This window comes from Vidua macroura, chromosome 2 (assembly GCF_024509145.1).
Source record: "Vidua macroura isolate BioBank_ID:100142 chromosome 2, ASM2450914v1, whole genome shotgun sequence".
Classification (NCBI taxonomy): Eukaryota; Metazoa; Chordata; class Aves; order Passeriformes; family Viduidae; genus Vidua; species Vidua macroura.
Genome location: NC_071572.1, coordinates 14,248,312 through 14,274,430, shown reverse-complemented (window position 1 = coordinate 14,274,430; position 26,119 = coordinate 14,248,312). Strand labels below are relative to the sequence as shown.

Here is a 26,119-nt window from a genome sequence, read left to right as displayed (position 1 = left end):
AGTGAAGCAGTCTTATGCCATTTCCAAAAATTTTACGTTTTCCTAGTAAAAGCAAATGTAGATTTCCTCTCTCATTGAGTAGTTTGACAGGTGATGCTTTTAGTGGCAAGCTGTTTTTTTAATACGTGAACTATTCTCTTTTATAGTGATTCAAAGTTAGTCAGCAGATAAAAACTTTGATGGGTAAAGAGGAGTTTGTAGGTACCTGGCTTTCTATCCAGCTTTATTCTCTGGGTGTGGTGGTTTGGGAAATCCTTTCTTGGGTATGTGGGATTGAAGTGTTTCGTTGTACTCTGCAGTATGAGTAACTAAGGTAGGATGGTACATTTTGGGTTAGAATATTTTGATCTTTGCTTCCTAGTCCTGTTTCCAGCAGTTACTTTTTGATTTGTGCAGTTTGGAATTATTTTTTGATATCTGATATTTTCTGATGTTCAGGTGCTAAGATGCAGCACTCAATAGAATTGTGTCTGTAGCCAACACCTGTTTGCATACAAGCACAAAAATCTTGAGCACTGCCTTGGAGGATGTGACAGATATGCAGGTGCAGCAGCAAGTGGAGCGTTCTTACAGTGGGGCTGCTTTTCAGATGCAGATTTCCTTGCCAGATGGAAAGGCAGAGGATATCTCCTCACTGAGCTTTTTTTTCCTCTTCCTACTTTTATGAAGTTACATGCAAGCACACACCAAAAGTGTGGCAGGTGGCATTTTTTTTTTTTTAAAACAGGTGTTATATTTTTCAGAAAGATGAGACAGGAGGGGCTAATTTTGAAGCAAACTTTTTTTCCCCTCATGGATTCTAAAGTAATCTTTCTTGTATATTCATAGATAAAAAATGGAAACTATTCTCATTATTTCAAAGAACCCTCTTCCACATATTAAAAGAGCAGCTGCTGATAAAAACCTGTGTTCATATATATGTTCTGCCAAGCAGAAAAATGTAAAGTGAGAAAAACCAGCATACCCTTTGCTGTCTGCTGACTGAAGCTAGTAACTTCTTGTGAGTCCAGCTTTGGCCTACCACTACTGCATTAATGCTACTTAATACTGGACTGTTCACCTTTTTGGGTATACTTGTAATATTGGCTGTGTGCTTAAATCTTATGGGCATTTTAGTTTATTTTATCCGGATAACTTATAGCCAAGGTATAACCAACCTGGACCTCTATTATTGTTGACCATTTTGAATTTCATTCAAGTGTTTTTTTTTTTTACCACACTAGCTGAGACTATCAGCCAGAAACTTGGAACCTGTTGGAACTTGAAATTTTGTCCCATTTCACAGCCTGCTGCCTGCCTTTCATCTCTTCCCCCTTGCCCCAGGTGTCAGGACCCTTCTATTCTGTTAAAGGTGGCAACTGGATGAAATGGATGGTTCTGCTGTTATCTCTGTATTCTAATGCTGTCATGTCACTTAAAAATTTGAAGTTGTGTGGCTGTACTTTCAGAGCAACTCTCCTCTCTGCCTCTCTTGCCTCCCACCTCAAAGCAGGGGCAGGAACATCCCTTGCTGAGGCTGTCATTGAGTCACGGGGGAAGTGAAGATGTCTGCTGTCAAATCTTATGACAGCTGTGTGATTCTTGTAAGAAATTAATTTAAAAGAGAACTCGAGTCACAGGGCAGTCAATCTGTTGCTCATTTGTGCCAACAGCAACTCCCAGAACATGGAAGTAAACTGATAAAAATTTTTCCAACAGTGAAAGTATTTGACACTGTGCCAGTTTTCACAGAATCAAATTACAGAGCTGTCTTCTGAACTGCTTATACATATTTCTATCTGTAGTGCCACAGCTCTGAGGGCCTATGGACTTCACCCTTTTCTCTGTGAATGGTCATGTCCAAAACCTGCTGGAGTGACCAGTACTTCCAAGTTCTACTGTTTTGTCTTTCCTTTAAAAAAAACCCAAACCCTCACAAAAACAGAATCCTGGTAGGCTTTTATGATCCCTAACCAAAAACCTGTGTCAGAGGACACTTAGTGGGGAAGCTCTGGGATGGAGGGAGGGCTTCTCCAAGGTGGTGACAGTCTGTGTGCTCTGGGTGTAAATAGAAATGCCTTTTCTTCCTGGGGGCAGGACCTGTCTGCAGAGTCTTGAGGAAAGACTCAGACTGCCCAGAGCCATCCTCTGAAGAGAACTGGGTGACAGTAGTAACACATGGGAGCTGCAGATCACTGCTGTTCCAAAGCCAGCAAGGTGTTTTTATTCTTGAATTGCTTCAGTCAGTTTCATAATTTGATTGTTTTACAGTTACCAGAAGTTATTTTCAGATAAAACACAATATTCAGGTTTTTATCTCTGACTGCAGCTGGGGGCTGAAGGTCCCAGCACCATGGGGGAGGTAGTACTCCTGTTGAGGCTGACAGTTTGCAAAGGGAGCTCTGGAAGAGACAAAAAAGGTGGGAGTGGTAGGGAAATGAAAGGTCATATAAACTTTGTCATAACAAGAGTTGGTTTGTGTTTTCCTTTGAGGCTGAGTGGGGTGATAAAAGGAGACAGGCAGAGAATGGAGCATTCAGAGAATGATACAGCTTTATCTGAGGTTTCAGGTTGTACTAGTGCATTTCTATCCCTGAATACCCTGCTTTCTTTATTCAGCCATTCTTGTTCTCATCCTCTCTTCTGCTTTTTTTTCCCAGTATGTGTTTTTCTCCTCCACTTCCTTTGCAGCCTTTCTGTTTCTTTTTGTCTTCTCTCCTCCCTAGAATGGAAAGGATATTGACTCTGCTACACTGTTTTCTTGTGTCCTTCCCCACTGACCTTAGCTCTTGTTTTCTTTAACTGCAAGTTCTCAGAGATTCTCTGTTCACCCGATGTACTTAGCATGGCAAAGCCTTGCTCTTTGGTCTTTAAATGTTTCTGTAGTAAATATACAGTAGGAGTTTTGTTAACTTGCATTTGTATTCATCAATGAGAGTTTGCTGCTGCAATTTCTTTGCCAGTCAAAGCTGTGATTTGCTCCAGGAAGCTTATTGTTTTTCACTTACAGATTTTTATTCAGCTTTGAATGTGATCAGTGTCTCTGGATAGATACTACTAAAAAAGAAATAAAAAAACAATCAACAAAACAATCAAACAACCAATCCCAGCCACCCTGCCTGCAAAACAAAACAGACACACCCCCAGAAGTGAAAAGGAAAATATAGGGGAAGGAAAGTGTCTGGCTGTTTACTTAAGGCTTGTTTTCAATTAAAAAGCCCAAACTAACACACCTGTTCCAGCAGGCCTTATAGACTAGCAAACAGTGTATTCTCATTGTACTGCTGTTGTTGTGGCTTAACACCCTGTTTTACTTCTTTGCTTCCTACTGGTTTTTAGTTGTGTTCTAAGAACATAGGCAAGTTCTTGCAACTTTCTTTGCTCTTTGTGACTTGCAGAGGAAGACTTGAGCTGGCACTGCCAGCAGTTACAGATGCTGGGGAAAATATATTCATTCTGAATTTTAATATAATTTGTTTTAGTTTTTTCTTTCCATACTCTGATTTTTGTTAATAAATTTGTCATTGCTGTCTCTGTTGTAGTTTTGCCAATTTGAGAATTCACCCTCATGGACTGGTGTTGGTGGATCTACAGAGTTACAATGATGACATGAAAGGAAGAGAAGAAGTTGATCAGGTACGAGTGTTACTTATCTTACTAGGGTTACCTAACTGTATGGGGAACCCCTTTTTTGTCAAGTCTATCATGGTAAAAGATAAAAAATGTTAAAGTCAGTTCAAACCTGGATGCTCACAGATGAGGAACAGTAGCACCTGTTGAAGTTGTGCACACATGTGAGTGTGAATGCACACACTTCTCTGCAAGTACTGGGCCTCATCTTCTTTGTAGCAGTTGTGAAGATACAGCAGCCTTAGTTAGGGCTTGAGTCTCTTTAGCTGCCCAGGGCAGTGAGGGAGGACATGAGATGCTCAGTCTGCAGCCTGGTGTATTAGTGTGAGACTTCTTTGTATTCTCTGTTCTGAGAGATGGGAAGCCTCCATACTCAATCTTTTGCCCCATGGAGAAAAACAACTTCATCTTCCCTGGCATGAAGGCTCTAGACATTGAATATTGCAGGGGAAGAGGCCACTGCTGTCACAGGAATGGAACTTTGAAGGGTTCTCATGTTCCCTCTTTGGATATGTTGTCCTGGAGAATGCAGTGATGACAGCTGCTGAAATGTGCACATTCTTGCTAGTAACAAGGCTGAAGAGGCCAGCTAGTTACTCATGGACTTCTAGTGTTAGATTTCAAAGCCTTTTCTTAGCAGGTGCTGTTCTATTGACTTCCTGGTAGGCTAATTTAACAGATACTTCACATTAAGTGCTGATCTACAAATTCTACCTCTCGTTTGCTATGTTTTGCAGCTTCTAAACAAAGTAGAAGACAGAATGAAAGAATTGATTCATGGTAACATAAAAAGGGTGAAACGGTAAGCTTGTACCTCTACTTCTGTATGTGGCTTGTCTGCATAGTTACTAAAGATAATAAGCAAGTTAGGCTTTGCTGTAATGCTGTGAATAGCCTGGAGTATGAAGGTATGGATGGGATATTTTTTGGTTTCTTGAGAAGATTGCATGAAATAGTGAGAGAAAATGTAATGTGGAAGCAGGAGCAGACTGCTCTGAAAGAGCTGGGCAGCCAAGGGTGGTAGAGGAATAGGCCAGGGCATAAACTGTACCCTATAGGCCACAACTCATGGAGAAGGTGTGCTGATGATTGTGACCAGGATCAGACCCAGCCCTATGACTGCCAGGCTGGGCTGCAGTATTGAGGCAACTCTGAGCATGAGCTGGGTGTCAAGGATTGGCAAAAGACCTGGACAGGTAGGGATAGAGCTGCAGTGCTGCTCTGGCACAGGGACCAGGGGTGAGGATTAGAACTAAAATGGAACTCAAGCCCACAGAGGAGACTTTGCCCTGACAAGGTTTCCTGCAGCTCTTTCTCACATCTCTGCCTCTGCTGTGCATCATGGTGCTTGCTGTGGGTATGTGTAGTTTAACATACATGCCAAGAAGGCAGCTATGTTTTGTAGCAAATTTTTATAATTAAACTTAAGGATGGATGCTTTGCAAGCCCTTTGTCGGTTTGGATTATTTAAATTCAAGGCTGTGTTAAAATTTAAGGACTCAAATTGCAGCTCATGACCTGGTGCTGAAATAACTTTAATACTGTATGTGTCTTGTTGTTGTCTTTGTGATGGCTGTCTGAAAGTGACTGATACCTTGAAGCCAGGGAGTGCTTACTCTAGGCATGCACATGGCAGGAAATGCAGCAGGCGCTTGAAGGAACATAAAAGTGAAAATGGGTCAAGAAAAGTAAAAAGCAAGTGTGAAATCAACAAGGCTCAGTAAAGCCAAGGAGCGAAGCAGTATTATGGCAGAAAGAAGATATGAAGGTTATGAGAGAGCCCAAGTAAAGTGGTAGTGATTTGAAAAGTGGTATTATACTTGCATATTGTCATTTCTGTTTTACAGTTGCATGTAAAACAGAGTAATTATCAGAGAAAAGAGTACTTCAACCTGGTAAAGCCTCACAAAAGGTGCACAGTGTACTAACATAGATGATCTTGCATCTGTGCTTAAGGAGAGAAGTTTTCTGAGGCTGTTTTGATGCTGAAATGATAAAGGGAGTTTGTGGAATCCCTGTGATAGGAATTTCTTAAAAATGGGTTGGGACAATGTCTGCCTGGAATGGTCTAGATCTTCTGATTACCTTAGTATAGGGAGATGAACCTCCTAGAGCAGTGCATCTGGCATGGATCTTGTCATATGCTTCTCCATGTCTTTTTTTTTCTGCTTGTTTTTGGTTTATGGGGTTTTTTAATGGGGTTTTTTTAGTTCTTTTTAATGCATTTTGCATTGTTTTGTTTTGGTGTCAGCTGCACACACGGAGCTGCAGTAGGATGAATGTGGCTGGAGAAGTTTCTCGTGCCTTTTTGTTGTAAGGCAGGGATGCCCTTGCTCCCACCGTGTGCCGCCATCTGGCGGCTCGCTGGGGGTAGGAAGTGTTTCTGGAATGTTGATGGGGAATCGCTAGGGAATTTAGAAGAAGCTTGTTGGATCTGGTCTTCTGCTACAGCCCCCTGGAAAAAACCCTTTAATTCTTTGGCTGACGTGCCTGTGGGAGATCTGATGAACTCTGTGCCTGCACGTTTTGCCTAAATGCAATGTGATTGTTTGCTGTCACTTTAAAGATAGTTTGTCTTTACAGGTGAAATGCTGGTTTGAACCAAGGTACATCTCTATGGAATTTAAAAAAAGATTTTAAAACCCACAAACAACATACCCAAAACAATCTTAGCAGATGCTTGAACCACTTCTAAAAAGTAATACAGATTATTGACTGATATCAAGCATTGTGGTTATGTACTTACTGCATGCTGACCCAGCTCAGTTTGAAACACTGTAATAGTGCTTTTTTTGTTGCTCTGTGTGTTAAAATGTGTCTCAGTATAGCTTCAGAATGAGATCCACTTAATCTCAGAGGAATGGTTTTCTAAACTGAACTGAAGACGGGAAGAGCTTTTGTCATGTTTTTTTTTATGCCCGCATTCTGTTTTTTGTGCTGTATTAATTTCTAGTTATGAGCTGATTCTTCTACAGAGGCTCATACATTATGTAAATTCCATCTCTTAGAATAGAGAGAAATTCACAGGTGCATTGTAGAAGTTCCAGTTCCATAGCAAGTTATATATATTTAACATATGACTGGTAAATTTCTTTTATCTGCTAAGTGTTTAATGTGGCAAGTTTTCTTAGAAGCCTCTTGTAAATATTATTTATTATGGTGAATCCACAGTATGTTTAAAGGGGATTAAAAAAAAAATAAACATTCCAAATTTTTGTGATCTTTCATATTACTTTTTCTAGGTTGCCAGCCATTTTGAGAGGAGGTGTTATTGATAGATACTGGCCCACAGCTGATGGGCGCCTGGTGGAGTATGACATAGATGAAGTTGTTTATGATGAAGATTCACCCTTTCAGAATATTAAAATTCTGCATTCAAAACAATTTGGGAATATTCTTATTCTCAGTGGGGATGTTAGTAAGTATTATCTCATTTAAGAATCTCTGGCATGAAAATGTCAGAAGTGTTGTTTTGTATCCTATGGCAGTTTTAATAGTTGTCTAAGGGTAATGGTTCAGATGCTGGAAACTGTTTGTGCATGTACAAACGTAGCATACATACATATGCGTGTACACATATATCTGTTCCTGTATATTAAGAATGTTACTCAGACTGACCAGTGTAAAATCTAGAGTTAAAAAAAAAGTTAACTTTTCCAGAGTTAGTATCTTTGCTGCAGAAAGTGGCCTGGAAGAATAGAAGATGGTGTTCTATAGCAGTGCTTGTTCTACTCCATTCTTTTATAAGACCTTTTCTCTGTTGCCAGTCCAACCTTCTGAGAGCTTCTCTTTGACAGCAAAACAAGCTACTTTGTCAGTCTTCAAAACACAATGGAGTTATAAAGAAATATGAAGTGTGACCTGGCATGTATGTGTATAATCCTGCTGCTCCCTTGATTCTCTAAGGGAATTTCCTGCTTGGTGAGGTATAGGACAGCTGTATCTCAAAACCATTTAGATGCCTTATTGGTGAATGTCTTTTGACTCTTCTTCAAAATAATAGAACTTGAACTCATAAGTTAATCAAAATAGTGACTCAACCTTTTTGTGAGGGTTTTTGTGTGTGGTACTTTGTCCCTGCTTACTTTTGTATTTTTGAAAGTGGACTTAGGAGAAGGTGGACTACTGTTCTTTAAAGTTGGAGACTGCTGTTTGCTGTAAAATCTAGGCAACAAAAGGACTATGCTTTGTAAAATCTTAGTTCTTATGTTCAAAAAGACTGACTCTGGTAAATGCAGGATGTTGCTGCCCAGGGATAGAATACCTATCTTCACTCTAATGGCAAAGTAATTAGGAAGTTGAAATACAGCTTTTTGAAATCATTGAAAGTACCTCTAACAATTAAATTAGCTTTCTGCGATTATCAAGAGGGTTTTTTTGCAGATGGCAGCTGAAAAACACTGTTACTGAATTCATTAGCAAGGTAGTTTCTAATCCAGATAGAATTGTATTAGAAATCATCAAATTGGGTATTCAATTATTCTAGCCAGAAATTTTACATCAGAGTTTAATATGGAGATGAGGTTTTGCTTGAAGATTGTGTGCCTTGTAGAAAGGGAAGTATGCCACTACTTATTTGCATTACATGGGACTTTGAAATAATGCTTTGTCTCATTTTGTTATTGTGCACTCATAAGTGAGGTGGTGTTTGCCAGGCAGAGTGACGAGTTATGCTGCGATGTGCTACTGCACAGAGCTTGGCCCTTGTAGTGTCGATCTTGGCCCTTGTTGCAGCTGGGCAGTGTTACTGCCTGCTTTGAAGCTAATGCTGGCAGCAGGCAAGCTGCAGGGCCCTTCAGCACCTGGGTGTTAATGGTCATGTTTCTTTCTGTGCAGGGATCCATGGGCGTGAATCTAGGTTGCTCTTTTTAGCTGGGGTCCACAATGGATTTTCAAAAATTTCCAGATCTTTCTCTTGCAGGATGAGTCTGAGATGAAAATGCACTGACGTAGGCAGTGTGAGCATCAGGTTACCAAGACCGATGGTTTTGCTCTTCTACTTTTCATCTTGGCACACAGTACTTCTCAGTGCTGAGGTGGCCATTGTTGGGCTCATATGGAGAACTGGAGCAATCCTGTGTGGGATTCTGAGAAGAATCTCATTACTTGGACTGTCTCTGAGAGCCAGGTTGTTTCTGCAGATGTTCTTGCTTTGGTCTGTATTGTTGTATCACCTCTGGATTAATACCAGTTCATGGGAACAACTGAAGATTTAATACTGCTGTCCAATTCTTTCTTCCTTCCATTCAGATCTGGCAGAAAGTGACCTGGCATATACTCAAGCTATAATGGGCAGTGGAAAGGAAGATTACACTGGGAAAGAAGTGCTAATCCTAGGAGGTGGTGATGGAGGTATACTGTATGAGATAGTCAAACTGAAGCCAAAGATGGTTACTATGGTAGAGATATCCTTTGACAAATGGCCCATCACTCATATCAACCTGAGCTTTCTGCTGATATCTTAGCACTGAGCATAGTTACCTGTCAGGTTCTGATTTGCCTGAGGACATAGGGTCTGAAGCGAAATCTTTTTGTCAGCTTAGAGAGACCCATTGGCTACATACTTGTGCATCATTATGCAACACCTGCTTTCAGGTTCCCAATCCATACCATAGCTCTTGAGTAGCAGTTTACATATGGCTGGAAAGGAATGCCTCTGTTATCAGACTGGTGCTTTCTCTAATAACAGAAGACAGGTCTGTCAAGTTTGGGCTCACTTCTGCCTTCTTGAGTTTGTCTGTTTTCCTAAAGAAAGCTATAAAAAAATAGTGCCTAGAAGCAAAAAAATGTAATCAATAGAAATGTCATGACTTAATGAAATGTACTGATGAATTGACCAACCCTGTTCTAAAAATACCAATACAAATCCAGTTTTCAACATTCTGTAGTTGGTACAGTTTGTAACATAAACTGTTAGCCATATGAGATGTTGATCACCCTAGGTTTTGAGATTTATTTGCTAAGACTAAAAATAATAGTTTTAAAAATGTAGCTTAAAATCTTAACCTAGTTTAACTTTGGAGTTTTCAGTAGTCTTACAGTTCACATTTCAGGCTTTCACAGTAATGATAACCGAAGGTATCAAAAATACTGGTTAAAACCAAAAATAAGCACTTTGTGATCATCTAATTGAATCTGGAGACCAGTACATAAGGTTGACTGTTGCAGTATATATACCAATACACGCATCCAATTATTTCTTTGTGAATGCCTCTTTGAGAACTTGTTTCTGAAGAAGTAGAAACTCTTACCTGTATTTCTGGAATCTATTATGCCTTGACAAGCTTCAAACATTGACCAAATGGTGATTGACGGGTGTAAAAAATACATGCGTAAAACGTGCGGAGATGTCTTAGACAATCTGAAAGGAGACTGCTACCAGGTAATGTTTTGTTTTTCTTTCATTCCAAGTCATATTTCAAATACACATAGGCCTAGTCTGGAAGGACTGCTGTGTCAAAGTTTTGGGGACAAGTCTTCTGATTCAAGTTTGGGAAGCTTTTTTTCCTTTTGTATGACACTTGCATATTTTAATAACTGGAGTTTATGTTGGAAGTATTTTAACTCTGTCTTTAGACTTCTAAAATTAATTGCATATGTAGCTTTTAAGGAATGTGAAATAGGAGAATGTTTGCTATAACTTAGAAGTAAATAAGAGATAGCAGTAAGAATGTTGTGTTTAACATCATTCCTTAAACTGCTAAAAAGAGAGAAGAAATGTATTTCTTAGTTGTTTCATACTGTTGAAAATAGCTGAATTTGTAACACACATTTAACAATTATTTTTAAATTGGAAGCAAAATCCCTTAGTATTACACTGCTATTATATTAAAGTAAAAACCCCAACAAATGTCATGCATCCCTGCAGTTGAGTTCTTTGTGCTGCATCTGACAGCACTTACAGATGAGCCTGGGTATAATCTAACATATTTCTGTTTTCATTACTGGCCCTTAGATGTTGTCACAGCTACAAAGTTACAGAAGCTAGCAAATAAAACTACAGAAAAAATAACAGAAGTCACATGCTACTCTGTGGAAATCAGTGGCCCTTCATGCAAATACCTTATTTAACTCATGTTGGAACTGCTAATTGTTGTCAGTGTTTGGTAGAAAGAATAGTGATCACAGATCTAGGAACTTCAGTCCTTGAATGCCTGTGTTTTCATTGTCATAATTCCTACAAAGTTCCTCCTTTCTATATGATGTAAATCATATAGATGTAAAAAGTTGAAAGTGGATCCTAGAATTAAACATGTATTTAATTTTGTAATTTTCTCCTCCTAATTTCTGTGAATCCACATTTGTTCCTTTTACCTGGTCATTTTTAGGGTATTTTTAGGACTAGCAACAATATTTCATTCTTATAGGTTCTAATTGAAGACTGTATTCCAGTACTGAAGAGGTATGCCAAAGAAGGAAGAATGTTTGATTATGTAATTAATGATCTGACAGCTGTTCCAATCTCCACATCTCCAGAAGAAGGTAAATCTTCTAATTTATTTACTTAAACTTCTGAGAATTTTCACATTTCTATCCTTCTGCTGCATAATAGTTTGCAGCATAAATGCTTTTTTTTCAATTTAAAAAGCAGATCTGAGAAAGAAAACAATTTTTTAAAATTGTTTTTGAATATTAGAAAAGACTAGTAAGTGCCTATATCTCTCTTTTTAATCTCTTATTCTAGAATAATATAAACTCAGGTAGCTCTTGAGAAGTATTTGGAGTTCATACTCCAGTAAATTTTACTCACCGCATAATTTATTGGAAACTTCAGGAAAATTCCCATGGAGAAAAATAATGCTCCTGCTGTCATTGCCATTGTGTATGGTTTGCATTTGTTTTTTTTTTTAATCCAGGCTTTTTTTTTTTAACTTTGCAAGTCTTGAATATGTAATAAGCAAACAAGCCAGTAATGTGCTGTTCTGTTTTTCAATCATTGCCCATATGCAGATTCCACATGGGAATTTCTACGGTTGATTCTTGACCTCTCAATGAAAGTCCTGAAACAAGATGGAAAATACTTCACACAGGTATGATACTTGGATATAATAAAGTACTGCTTTATATCTATTGCAATTTGCATATTTTCAGTTAAAAAAAGACAAAACTAACTAAAAGTCTTCTTCAAGCTGGTTTTCTCCCTTTAATGACTTAACAGGCATTTTGAATGAAAGTTAGGATTTGCTAACTGACTTGTCTTTTTTCATTATTTTAGCTGAATATATAGTGCTTTTGCCTGGAGTTCAAAAGCATAATTTTAAGACTCAGCAAGGCACACTGCAGAATATTGCACCTAAACAATTCTTGGAAAAGCAGAAGAGATGTGGTTCATGAAGAGATACGTGTTTTTTAAGCTAATGTCTCTAATTGCAGAGTGTAAAACATAGAAATTTGTCATTCATTAAAGTGTAAGAGTTTGACATAGGTGCAGTGGGATGAGAAAATTGGTACAGTCACCTCATAGGTAATAGAATTGTGGTATAGCTTTCAACAGATAATACTTCAGGTAATCCTGAATTTGAAATGTCACAAAGTTGTGTGCTATTGTACAAGAACGTGACAGGAGCCAGCAGGTGGTTCAGTGAAGTCTCTGAATCTGTATTTCTTTTTTCATGCTTATAAACTAGTCTTCTGATATGTGGAGAATCTAAATACTGTGTTTTAGAATAATATCCTTAAGCTCTGAAATATATAGAAATTGGTTTTCTGTAAAATTGTGCAGGTTTATAAAGAAATGCAAAACTTGTGGGATGAGGTTTATGGCAATTCTAGTATGCTGCTCTATTTTAAAATGCTGTGGTTGTATGGGCAAGAGAAATTATCTTGTGGTTGAAATAGAATATATGAGTAACATGGTTTTACCACACTTTAAATTTTAATGGCATTTCTGTCCTGTTAATTGTGGAAATATTGTGGCAGACTTTGCTATGAAAAGGACACTAAATGTTTTGGAAACAGGGCGAGTTGTTGTGTTGCAGTTGCTCTCCTCGTAGCATGCACCGTGATAACTAACTCGCCTTATTGGAATGATGGTAAATGTGTATCTGGGGACAGCTTTTGTTGGACTTTGCAGAAGGACTCTTGAAAAGAAGGTTGTGCTGAAAGCTGAAATGATGGCTGTGCTGCAGCCAGAGGGCAGGGGGGTTGTTCTGTGTCAGCTGGAACTAGCTGAGGTGGAGACAGGTGCAGCCCTTGCTGCTTGTTTTGCCCTCATGGGAGGAGGTAAGTCAGTTCTCCAGCATGTGATTGCACAGCAGGAAGGAAAGGACAGCAATCCTGAAGAAGCCCTGGTGGGTTTTAGCTGTTGTGAAACTATGCAATGTTATATTTTGTGGTCCCAAAGCAACATGGCAGGATGGGAAAAAAACAATATTAAAATTGATGTGGCTTAAAATTGGACTTAGGGTTAATGAGTAGCCAGGGCAAGGGCTCGAGTATAGAAGCAGTATTCTCTAGCAATTTAGTCACTGGAGCAGAGCAGAGTGTGAGGAGGAAGGAGCAGCAGAAATAACATGGGATGAACTGACCACAAATCTCATTCCCTATCCTCCGTCAGTGCAGCGGGGAGGAGGTAGAGAATTTGTAAGTGAAGTTCACCCTGGGGAGAAGAGAGAGGTAGGGGAAGGTATTGTTAAAATTTGGGTTTATTTCTTATTAGCCTACTCTGATTTGATGAGGAAATGGAGTTCACTACCCAAGTCGAGTCTGTTTGCCTGTGACAGTAACTGGTGAGTGTTCTCTCCTCAGCCTTATCTTGGCCCGTGAGCCTTTTGCTATATGTCCATCTGAGCAGGGGAATGACAGGGTGTTTTCTGTGGGCACTGTCACGATCCGCTTATTGTGGGGTGTCGTGATGGTTCTTTTCACCGATCCCAAAAGTGCAACAAAGGCAAACAACAAGGGACTATCAGTTAATCACAACAAATGCACCTTTATTAGGGGCCAAAACAGTAAATGCGATAGTGGGGATCAGAAAGGAGATAGAAGAATAGAGAGAGAGAAGAGGAAGGATATGGGAATAGCTACCAACACAGGCGAGATCCTCAGTGGTCCGGACGATGGGGATCCGTCTGTCGTGTCGGGGGAGTCTCCGAAGTTCTGGTCGACTCGGGGGTCCAATTATAGTCCACAGAGGAAAGAGGGGGGAACAAGTGTAACAATGAAAGTCCATTGTAATCGCCCTGAGGGAACAGGTGAGTCCACAGAAACCACCAGAGCAAGACGAATACAATGAAGAATAAGTCCATTTGAATCACTGAAGGGAAACAGGTCATGTCATTTGTGGTCAGGCCACCAATTTCCCCTCCTCCCTATAGCAGGGGTCTCAGTCCTTGGGAGGAGGGTTCTCATTCTTTCTTTGTCACAGTGGTAACGAGGCAGACGAGGGGTCTTCAATGAAGGACCACAGGAGTCACCCCAAAAGTTCATTTGGCTTAAGAACGGAGATTAGAAGCAGGCCGCGCATCAGGCTGTCCCGTGCTGGGTCCATGTCAGGTCTTTGCCAAGTCCTTGCCAACTCCTTGCCAAGTTCTTGCCAGGCCTTGTTCGGAACAGCCAGCATGACGGTTCAGTGATTGCACCTGCACTGTGTCCTGTTCTAAGCCGGAACTGCAGTGGGGGAAGGGATTCTTTCTCGTGGCAATCGGAAGGCAGAATGGAAAATGAGGGGCTTCAGACGGACTTTTACAGGCACCTGTCATCCAGACAGGATCAACCCACCACATCCTCAGACAACTCAACAGTCTGGTCATAGGATGAACAGACTATTGGGGTGTGTTTAATAAAATCAGCTGTCTATAACTTTGTTTAAATTACTTAAATATAAATTCTATTAAGCAAAGTGATGCAGGCTACTTAGAGGATTGGTTGGACTATAGACAGATGTTCAAACATGACCACTACCAACTTTGGCAGCTTAGTCACGCATTGGAAACTCATAAACCATTTTGAATGTTCTGTTGTGTTGCTGTTAAATGCCAGTGGTTTTATCTGTGTGTATTAACATTAGGAATTTAAGTTACTTCTGGTCCAGCTATCTACTTGCAGGATGCTTATGTTACACAGCAGGCCTTGCTGGAGAAATCATGTGCTTTTTAAGGCAGTTGTGTTTTTAAAATGCAGGACTCTGTGTGCCCCCCAGCCCCTTCTCTGCATTTTGATTCTTTAAAACAAAAAATATTAAATATCATCAAGAAAAGGGACTGAGGGAATGTCCACTTACTTGTTAGAGTATCATCTTTGCTATGGTGAGGAAATGTCTCATAGGAAAAATGCAGCAAAAGGATTGTTGTCCTGGTGGCCACTAGCCAGCAATTACAGTTGTCTCTTCTGCCTTGGCATTATTTTGTACTAATGTTGAAAATTTCTGTCCTTTGTAGTCTGTCCCCTTGCACCCTGAACAGAATCGCGTGCATCTAGTTAGGATGTCATTTATTTCAATGACAGAGAAATGCTTTACCTAAAAGTGGAATTGTATTCTCAGAATGCCATCCTTTCCCATAATGTATTGCTGTCTGTCTAAATGCCACTGCTGGGAAAAATAAAGGGAAATGCTCATCACCTCTTCATTGAGCTCTGTACAAGTTTTAGAAAATGTTCTGATGTGCACGTGAACTGCCAGCAAGAAGGGTCTAGTGCTGCCTAACTCCAGATGGATATAATTTCTGTGATTATAAAAATAATTATTTCTGGCATGCTGCTCTTAACGTACCTGGTGGTTCCCTCGGGATTCCTTCCGTGGTGATCCCGTCTCCAAATGCTGCTGCAGAATGTCCTGTCACCACTAGGTGGCGGCAGGTAACCGGTATTGCCTGGCAGTTCATTAACAGTTATAGAGATTCTGCTGTGGAAGGTTTTTCAGACAATTTATTTGTATTCCTAGGGGATATAAGAATTTATGTGGCAAATTTTAAGATTCAAGAGGGACGACTTCCCTTTTTTTCAGCTCTGGAAATATACAAAAGGGCAGTTAATAGATGTCATTCTCTGCTGCTTTAAGCTTGTATCTGAGTATGTTTTGGGAAAAATGCCTCTCTTTTCTCTGTGCAAATAGTAATCACAGCTTAAAACAAAAACTTGTATGAGTAGCAGCTGTGCTTTACACTTGCTTGCTTTCCTAGCTGCATCATCCCTATTGAGTGTTGCAGCCTATGCATGATCTGCACAGAGAGACATGAGCTTTGGGGCCCTTTGTCTGCAGAAGTTGCAAACCTGTCTGTAGGTTTAAGACTTGAAGCTTGTTTGTGAAAACGTACTGTTAAACAAACATAATCCCACCACTCTGAGGTTCGATGGTCATATGACATGCTCTTATTTGTATTCTTTTGAAGCTGGTGCTTTGACGTGTTTAATGATATGATAGGGGGCCATGTCTGTGAGGTGCTTGGTGTTATGTCCTCCAAGGAGAGACAGTTAGAGGTCCAGGCTCCCAGCCATCACAGTGGAGAAAAATGGGAATTGATAAGGATGTAAGACCTTGGTGTATCCTGAGGTCCACTTTCCTCTCTAATGTGCCTTCCCAGCAACTTGTTTCCAAAAGTGTGAAGTGTTTTTATGGTATTGGCCTTTCAAAGTATGGTTTTTATATGGACCAAGTGATTCCTTACAAGGGAGTATATATATGTATAGATACCAGCATGGTATGTGGCTTTTGTTTACCTGAACCATCACTCCTGTGCCTTCACAGTACCATGTGAGGATTGTCCCAAGAGCTGTGAAGCCATGCTCTGTCAGATACTGAGACTGGTTGTAAGGTTGTCTCTGAGTGTCAGTGGATTATGTGTAGCTAAGAAAATGCCTTTTTCTGTGCTAAGTTTTTGTTCTGTTGATCTAATCTTTTGAGGTTGAGAAGGCTATCATTTTCAGCCTGTTTATGTAGTAGAACCTTTAAAAATACCTCTGAACAGGAATTTGTGACTTCCTGCTTGGGGTCACTCAGCCCAGGCAGAATAGAAACTCAGACCACTCACAGGTTCCAGTAAACAGCACTGACCCACTGAAGGGATCATGTGTCTCCCACATGAGCATGTGGCCCTTCACTAAGCTGTCTCTTCCTGGCCACTCTCTTATAGAGTCCTCTAAATGTCCAGACAATCATCATGTTGCTCCATAGTTAGACTCCTTTTTTTGGCTGCTGTGTGGGCTTTTGAATTAGCATTTCCAATGAGGGAGCAAGATTCTCCATGAGTGAAGCATGAAAGGAGGCTGGAAGAATGGCTGTATGTCCCTATGTGAGCCTCTGTGATTTCTTGGTAGTTTGAGAGACTTCAAGGCCCAGACATTTTCATTTTTTGTTACTGAGAGTTTAGCCAGTGGAGGTAATTACAGTTGAGTTTGCCTCCATTATTTCCTTAACAGCCCTCCCTGTCCCCCAAAACCTAAGCCTAGCTTTGATGCTAGATGTTTTATGCTCTGTGTCTTACTGCTTATTAGTCACTCTGAAATGAGGAAGAATAAAACCCAACCATGGCCATATCCAATGCTGGTACATCATTATAAAATAGAAATAGAAACCCATGCTAAACATAAAAACTAAACTTCTCTGGCATACAGTCACAGATGAAAGTGGCTTGTGACAATGACATATGGGGTGAGACATGTAAGAAGTGGGCAAGTATGGAAAAGGAACCCTTTCACCTGCTTTCAACTCAGTAGTTTACTTTCTGAGGGTTGGAGGAAGCATAGTGACCTAAGTTCAACCTGTAACCAGTTGATGGACACATCCACTTTATAGATGGGCAGAGTTAACTGGAACTTACAGGGTTAATTTAAACATTTTTTTTTTGCTCCTTACTTTAAGGGATGCTTTTTTGTCTGTCCAGAACTGTATTTGTTATTTAAATTTGTTGTGTATTGTCCTGTAGAAACCTAAAAACTAAACTCAGGGAACTACAGAATTTATGCCTTGTGAGAGCCCAGAAAAATGCCTATTGGGAGATGGGCATGAGCTGTTGAAGTGAGTGCAAGCACTGAGCAGACTCAGAATGCAAAGGCTGTAAAACAGTTCAGGAGCCAACTGTCTTAAGAAAGGTCTTAGAAATTAAGGTTTGTTAATCTCAAAAGTTAAAACTGCCTCAAGTATTTTTGTGTCAAAGATGCATCTTAAAGGTAAAAAAAAAAAAATTCATAGTTCTCCTAGTTCTTACCTGTCAAATTGTTTGACATGGAACAGAGATTAAGTGAGGAGGGTTCAGGAGAGGAGTTTGGTAGGGGCTTTTGTATATGTTGAAAAATTGGCTGAACCCTGTGGGAGAAAAAAAAGTGATTTTGCTTTTTGAAAATGTGTAATTGGGGAGTCATCTGCTTTAAACCTTATTGAACAGCATTCAGTATTAGCTATTGTTTGAGTTATATGGTGTCTTTTCAGAACAAACAATGCATTGCTCTACCGCATAACTCTTCATTAGGCAGTGGGAGTTAAAGTGAACACTGCATTGCATTCTGGGCTTGGTTACCTGTGGCATACTGGTGATACTGGAGCATCTAAGTGTGATTGACATTGTTACTAACACTAGTCTTGGCTAATGCAGCTGGTCATGTTTTAAAGAAAGGTGTTGATAATACTGGTTTTTGTCAATAAGTTTATTGAAATAAGCCTTAAGTTTTGTAGATTTGATTTTTGGAATGCTTAACTTGGTGTTGACTAAAGCCAGATAGTTGTTTTTTTTTTTTTTTTAACTATGTAGAACTACAAAATTCTGTAGTGTTTCTCCAGAAGAAAAAGGTTGATAGAAGAGCCAGCTGAGTTATCTGAACCTTTTTAGGCAAGATCTTGATTTGGAGATTGTGGGCTTGAAAAGTAGAAATTGTTTCTTGACATGTTCATTGTTCCTTTAATTTGTTTTCCATGGTGTCTGCACTGATTTGTCCCTCTAGAGGAGGGAGAAATGATGAAATACTGAAGCAGCAGTCTGGGAATCTGTATACTCTTCCATCATTGTGTATCCTACTCAACTTCCTATGTAATAGTGGTGTGCTCTGTAAATTACCTAGCAGTGCTCCTATTTATGACTCAAATTACACACACAGGTTGTTTTTTAGTTTTCTTTTGCATTCAGTCTGATGTTGAAGCAAAATAATATGTTTGGTAAAGGGCAGCTGAACCAAAAAAAACCCCACCACAATCCCCTGGATAATAACAGGTTACTAAACAAGTACTGCAGCAGTCTGTTCATTGTGCTCAGTTTGTGTTAGTCTTCTACCTTTTTACAAGGCTCATTTCTTTTCTGATACCTAAACCCAAATATGAAAATTTATATACAGCATGTCATGTTCCTTTACTAAATAAACAAGTACTGATTTGCTTGTGCAATATGATCAAAATTATAATCAAATATGTTTTATGCAAGTTCTTTGGAAGGAGTGTTTTCCCAAATACAATTTTTTAAAGATTAGAGAGTGATAGAATAGAGTGGAGTCATAGGATTTCCTGGTATGGAAGGGACCCACAACAATCATCCAAGTCCATCTCCTGGCCCTGTGCAGGACAACCCCAAGAATCACATCATGTGCCTGAGACCATTGTCAAGATGCTGTGTTAAGATTTTTTTTTAAGTTGAGGTTTTCTTTTCTACTTGTGAAGACTTGAGCACAGTTCAAAAAAAAAAAATTGAGCAGGATGCAAAAAATTCAGAGGAAGATGAGTTGGAATGAATTCTCTTTTCACTTCCTCTGGAAATAGAAATGTTTTAAATACACTGTGAAAAAATCCTACCAATAAAAAGTAGGAAAAATAGTATAAATCCCAAAGTCAGAATGTACATTTTACACTTTGGTTCTAGTTATTGTCTGATGTTGTTACATGGAAAAATCAGTGTAAGTGGAGTTGTTTAGAAATACTGTTTTCAAATGTGACCTCTGCTTGTTTTAGCCTCTGCCTGTTCTATACTTTATAAAGCACAGCTAGTACTTGTTCAAACTCATCTTGGTTCTTTGCTTTGTGAAAATTAATTTTCAGTTACATCTGTGTACATGTAATAATTTTAAGGCTGTTTAAAAAAATCTGGGAGCAGCAAAAGTAAGCTGCACAGTAAAACAAGTCTTTAATAAAGACTCTGGTCCTGGATTTAAAAGCTTTGCAGTGTCTTAGCAGTGCAACACAATGTGTGAAACGTAGGCAGTTGGACACTTTGGAAGCATTGAGTAAGTCCTTGGTTCATGGGGTCCTCATTTCAAGTTAGAGGATCTAAAATATTGAATAAGGTGTGAATGTAAGAGAGCTAATTTTTTCATTAGATCTAGTGTTTTCTAATTGAGCCATCTGCATTCTTTAGCAGTCAGGTAGGAGTAGGTTACATGTGTTACTGAACAGCAGGAATGAACAAGATACTGCATTCAATGGTCAGTTAAAAAAACCCCAAAATTATGTGTACTTTTGTGTCCACACAGACATTTCCCAAAGTCATTCAGAGCAGCAGGAAGATCCTGTCATTCTGTAGATGGAGGGTGTTACTTTAGACTCCTTTCTAACACAACTTCTGTGCCTTGCATTTCTTGCTATCATTTTGTGGGCTCTTGTGCTGTATCTTTAAGAACTATGCGTATTCATTAACATAAAAATTTCCTTTTTGTTCTCCTTTTTATCTTCTTTGTTAAACGTTCCTCCACTAGAAGTGGTAAGATGTGTGGGAAAGCTGAGAATTTTTATATTGAGAATAGCTCTAGAAAATGTTAGTTAATGCTTCTGTATATACTGATCAGAAATCAGAGGAGGAAAGCAGGGTTTGTGATAGATCACAATAAAAGACATTTGTACTACATGCTAGTAAACGAACTGCTAGGGGAAGATGGGGACACACATCTCCTGAAGATCTCATCCTGCTCCACATATGGCCAGACTGGCACATACTGTGTGAGCAGGAGAGATTTATAGTCATAACTTGATGTGTAGTGTTACAGCCTGGTTGGTTTATCATGTTTGGGGCCTATAGGTTTAGCTGAAGATTCCTCAGGAAAGTGGTGGAAGTAGAAGACCAGAAATCAATTCATTTGGCTGTCAGTGTGCTAAGGACCTTTAACAATATCTCCACCTTGACCACAATCACAGAATGTATTTTCTCTGTGCTGTGCCACAGCAAAAGTACACTTCTTTTTGGTGAGTCTTCATTCAGTGCCTCATACCTGGAAAAAAAACAACCTGAGTGATTTGTAGACCATGCAGTGGTGACTGTATTCAACTTCACTTAATTTCAAATTAGTGTCTAAATAACTTGTATTTGCCACACTCTTCCTAAGACCGTTGAATTTAAGGTTGTGAAGTGTTTGCTTGTCTACTTGGTTATATAGTCAAGAAACTTGACAAAGTTTTTTTGATTGAACTTACATAACTAACTTTTATTGCTTTGGGTAGTTGGTGTTTGTTAGTCTGGTGTTCTGGTGAATTACACTGTAATCACTAAATCTTTAAATGTTATAGATATGGAGAATTCAGACTTCTAATTAGAGCTTTCTCCATATGGGCACCCCAGGTATACATTGCAGTAACTTCTGCTTCTTACTAATACCTAGCCTGGGACATGGTAGTGCTTGCAAATAGGAATTGCTTGGGGGAGAGTTGGGTGGGGTTTTTTGTTTTAATTTTAATTTGGGGGGGGGTGGGTGTTTGGTTTTCTTGGGGGTTTTTGGGCTTGGGGTTTTTGGGGGTGGGGTGTTTGTTTCTTGGGGTTTGCTTTTTTTTTTAATTCCTCACTCTTTGTAATCCTTGATGTGTTTATATTCCAAGAATGAGATGTTGTTTCACCCCTAAGGCAAAAAAAGTATTGTCAGAATATCTTCCTTTTCAGAAGCATGACATGTGGAAACTCAAGATAATGTAGCCCACAGCCAGAGAACTTCTGTATAATTTGATGTATTTTGTTATATTGCTTTGTGGAAGAATCTGTTTAAAAGTAATAGGCTATAGTTTTTTAAAAGTGCATTTAAACACTGTAAGACCTAGGCAATGTTAAATAACTGAGAAAAATCGGGACGTTGTAATACTGTTTACTGATACATTTAAGCAGTTATAAAGGAAATGGTTATGGAGTAGATGTTATAGGTAAACAACACATGGTGGTCTGTTTTAACTGGAAGCCCTCATATAATGGTTGCTTCTGGTAATGAGAATATAGATAATCCCCCATACTTACCCTTTCTTGAAAGGATACAAATTGTTGTTTGCTGTAGGCAGAATGAAGGCAAGCTGTTCAGTGTTTGCCTTGTAAATATTAAATATTAAGAACAGCATGTATCTGGTTCTGAAATATGTGGGAGCCTTGCAGTAATGTCAAAATGCATGTATTCATCTGAAATTTTACTTGATTGTGACTGGAACTTTTTTTTTCTTCAGGGAAACTGTATCAATCTGACTGATGCCTTGGCTCTGTACGAAGAACAGCTTAGTAGGCTTTATTGTCCTGTGGAGTTTTCAAAAGAAACTGTGTGTGTTCCCTCCTACATGGAATTGTATCCTTAAAGACTGAAGAAGACTGGAGTGTGTATTAATAAATCAAGCAAGCATAAATTGTTTGGAGGTAATGAACTCAAGTGAAAAGGCAGTTCTGATTTAAATTTTTTTTTTTCATAGTAAATGAGCTACTGCAGTTTTATTTTGAGGATAATTCTAGGAATTGTTTTCTAAAAGTGCTATAAATTCACAGCTGGTGAAATGATCAGCACCTTTCCTGAACAGGCTGTGTTTTTGTTAATGCTTTTGAGTGGTGTATGTGATGTAGAATAAACTGTATAAGGGTAATGCTGCCTGGGAGTTCTGACAAGGCTGTATCTTATTTTCTTTTTTTCTTTTACAAAAATAAGAAACTAACTTGATACAGATTAGCATGATCCAGATCTTTGAATATTGTCTGATAGAGCTATTCTTGAACATACAGTTCAGACTTGATTTTTAAGGCTGGGGAATGGGGAAGAGTGATTCCTAGCAATTGTTAGTGTTACTGGAAAAATATTCCAAGTAGAGGGGTATGCATATTTTCAGCAACATCCCATTCCTAAAAATAATCCTTCAGAATTTCTTCAATTTGTGGGTGGCAAGGAAGTTACATAAAGAGCCTAGAAGTTTAAACTTCAAGCCCTTAGCATGAAAGGGGCATTTTGATCTGCTGTAAGGTGGTTCTGGCATCTGCATTTGCCTTGAGTGTTCGCTGCTTTTGTGGGATCTCCCTGAAAATGTTTCTGCAGAGTGAAGCCTGCTTTGGCTGTCTCTCTTGACAGGAAATATCTTTCCACAGTATTCTTATTCGTAATACATTAGGCACACGATAGTGCCACAGCCTTTCTTCTGTTGTGTGTTCATTTGCCTCTCTTCTGTGTCTGTAAGCCCAGTAGTGCTCACTGCTGCAGCCTCCATCCTGACCCTTACACTGACTCCAGACTGACTATAGCCAGCTCCTCCTGCTTCTCATTATTGTCAACTCTTTGTGAAATGCAGATTTGACTTTGCATTTTCAAGACAAAAGAATGTGAAGGATATCAAGATACGTGCCCTTAAAGCTTACCAGTTTCAGAGAAACTGGTTATTTTTGCCTTTACAGCTGCCAGGCCTTAATAGAACAGGCATGTGTTTTGAAGAGTAGGCATCTTTGAACTGCTGAGTCAAGACAGGAATCCAGGTAGATCTCACTTTTGAGTGTTTTCCCTACCCTTTATGAGCTTCCAGAAGTTTTCAGAATTTAAATATAAGTAAAAAGAACTACATTTTAACTGTGTACAAGTGTTGCCTTTTTTTCCCTTAACTTTGTCTTTTCTCCAGATGGGTATTCTACACGATTTGGAAGAAACAGACTGACATCTGAACATCAAGATTATTTGAGATGATCCTAAATGTACATGCTGCATGGAGCATATAGGCCTGCCACATGCTGCATATTGGCATCTTGAAACTTTAAATTATATGCTGTAGATGATCCTGAAACTTAGTCATGCTATTGATTGTGAATTCTTTAAATGTTTTTTTATTATTATTTTAATTTAAAAGCAAATGGAAAATGTATATTTTGACAAGCTAGGGTGTTATTTTTGAAAGTCAACTTAAAGATGAATAAGCAGCAAAACTATATAGCTGCTGACTGCACTGAACCTTTAGAATGTGATCCTTTTTATTTTTTTTTGTAGATCTTCACAAACTGGTTGATTAAAAAAGACATCTTTAGCATTTCATCCCTGAAGGGTGGTCCGTGGAGTTTTTGTTGGTTTTGTTTTTCCAGCAGATTTTTCATTTATGGTGCTTTTTAAAAATGGGAGAGGGTTTTTGTATGGTTTTGGTTTTTTTAAATGAACACTGCAGTGCTTCCATATAGAGAAAGGCATAACTAAAAAGAATAGTTATGGTAGAATACCCCAAGTCCTTTGTTGCAAAGGGAAGAAAACTAGTCTTAAATTTTTATTTAACCTAGCAATTCATCATTACTGTAATCTCTGCTGCAGAAGAATCTTTGGCCTTTTACCTCCTGGATTTCTTTAGTTGCTGCCATATTGATTATTTGGATTCAGATACAGATTTGACAGTAGCTTTGTACTGAAGCTTGAAGATCAAGGATGGGTTTTCATTCCACCACAGTGCAAGAAATTGGGTGCAATGAGGTTCATGTGGGCATAACCTCTCCCCAGCCTTATGGGAAGCACTAGATTTTTGAAGTAAAAGTTGGCTTAGAGGATGAAGAAATGTGGGTGTGATGTGATCTGTCTTTGTGATCTATCTGTATGTGCACCTGTACTGAATGTTTTGAAGCAAGTACGTGTGTGCTTCAGTTGGGTCAGTGTTGGTTGTATTGCCACAGATGGCCCATATTGTATGAGGCTCTTGCTCAGTTAGAGTCACTTGCAGTGTAAAAACCAGTAGAAGCTGAGGTGTCTTGTAGTTCTGTTCTGAAAGAAAACACATTTTTCTTCAGTTTCTCATGCTGTCAGAAGTTACATTTTTGTAAGAGTTTGCTGTGTAGTGACTAAAATATTTGTGCTTAAAAATCCCACTTGAAAGGATGGAGGTAGGAAGGATATGACCAATATGAGCATTTTTTACTTTTCCAAGGTAGAATAAGAAGTGAACTATTTCCCTAAACACTCTAATCCTGAGCAATGATGATGTTTCATTCAACACCCATATCAGCATTTTCTTAGTTTTATTGGAAAGAGTTGATTTGCCCCGCCAATATACTGTTAATGAAAACAAACCATACTAAAGCTGTCATTTATGTTTTTAAACCATACATAAAGAAATATTTTATTGCATCCCATGTTTATAAACTCTTCATAGAATCTGAGTAGCCTATGCAGAATTCCAGATTGGTGATAGAAAATGTGCCAAAATTTGCATTTACTTTGGTCTAAAACTGTTAAAATGTTTTCAGTTTGGATAGCCAATAGAAGCATTTTTCAATCTTACAAATTATCTCAGTTAATTCTGTAATATGCACAGGGTGCAGTTCTTCCATGGCCTACAGCTTGTGAATCACTGAATACTCCCAAAGAACAGAGCTTCCCTCTAAATAGAATAAAGTTTCCTGTATTTCCCTGAGTGTTCTAGCTCTGTTGTAGGCATCCCTGAAAACTTTGATATTATTACCTGTAATCTAATAGAGACTCTTCCTTTATGATCCAGGACTGCAATCAGTTTGTGAATGCAAATATCCTGTAAACAAATGTATCCATACCTCTGCAAGCATGAATCTTTCCATTGGTTCTTAGTGTGATTACTCATGTAGATGAAGTGAAGGCCACAGGGACAGAGCTCAGAGCATCTGTGTTCCTGGGTGAGCTTGGCAGATGTAGAAATCAGTCACAACAGGTGGGGGTGGTTTGGTTTTTAGCAAGGAAACTTGTGAACTAGAAGATTACTTAATCTGCTTGTTGTACCAGGGCTTGTGCTTCCCTTTGATATTGCTGCACAGGGAGCTGCTGGGTATGCAGGGATGTTCTGTAAAGATTCCCAGAATGACCAGGGGACCTGAATTGCATATTAATAGCTGAGAGGCAGCAGTGCTTGCAAACTTTTCAACTAATAGGGTATGAAGAGAGTTGGGAGAATTATTTTTTTTCTTTAACTTTTTTTAATGTAGTGTTTTGCAGTGATAGATGCAGTATAAAGCAATTCAGCAAACACTGAACATTATATTTTTTTAATTGCTGAATTGATTCTGAGCAAATATATATACACATTGTTAGTCTTTATTTATTTGTTGCTGTAGTATAGATTTTTTAAAAAGAAAAACAAGTCTCTCTGTTAGAATTTTCAAATGCAGACTGCTCTAGCTGATCAGTTTTCTATGTTTAAGGCAAGTTGGGAAATGGCTGTGATTGCTGCACTACGTATGCAAACAGTTCCCCAAGACATGGTTAACATTAGAGGTTTCTTAATTATTCTTTGCACTAAATGCTGCTTCCACCTAGAAGTTATTGATTGATAGTAGTTTGTGCAAGGAGAAGACTGCTGGTGTTGTATCTACTGCATCAGTGCAGTGCACGTGTTAAAATAAAGGTACGCTGTTGTTACTTGTGTGTCTGAATTGTTAAATCCATT

The 26,119-nt window shown here is 38.9% G+C and overlaps 1 protein-coding gene across 1 annotated transcript in view; it reads left to right on the top strand.

Moving 5' to 3' along the window:
* The window catches only part of SMS (spermine synthase), a 44,698-nt gene extending 18,607 nt beyond the window's left edge, over positions 1-26,091 (top strand). The window contains exons 3-11 of the mRNA XM_054002179.1: positions 3,522-3,615; positions 4,347-4,411; positions 6,852-7,027; positions 8,860-9,014; positions 9,902-9,991; positions 10,977-11,091; positions 11,560-11,639; positions 21,935-22,050; positions 23,354-26,091. Of these exons, the coding sequence (XP_053858154.1) occupies positions 3,522-3,615; positions 4,347-4,411; positions 6,852-7,027; positions 8,860-9,014; positions 9,902-9,991; positions 10,977-11,091; positions 11,560-11,639; positions 21,935-22,050; positions 23,354-23,396 (934 nt within the window). The 3' untranslated portion in view covers positions 23,397-26,091. The remainder of the gene's footprint in view (positions 1-3,521; positions 3,616-4,346; positions 4,412-6,851; positions 7,028-8,859; positions 9,015-9,901; positions 9,992-10,976; positions 11,092-11,559; positions 11,640-21,934; positions 22,051-23,353) is intronic.
* Positions 26,092-26,119: the final 28 nt, after the last annotated feature.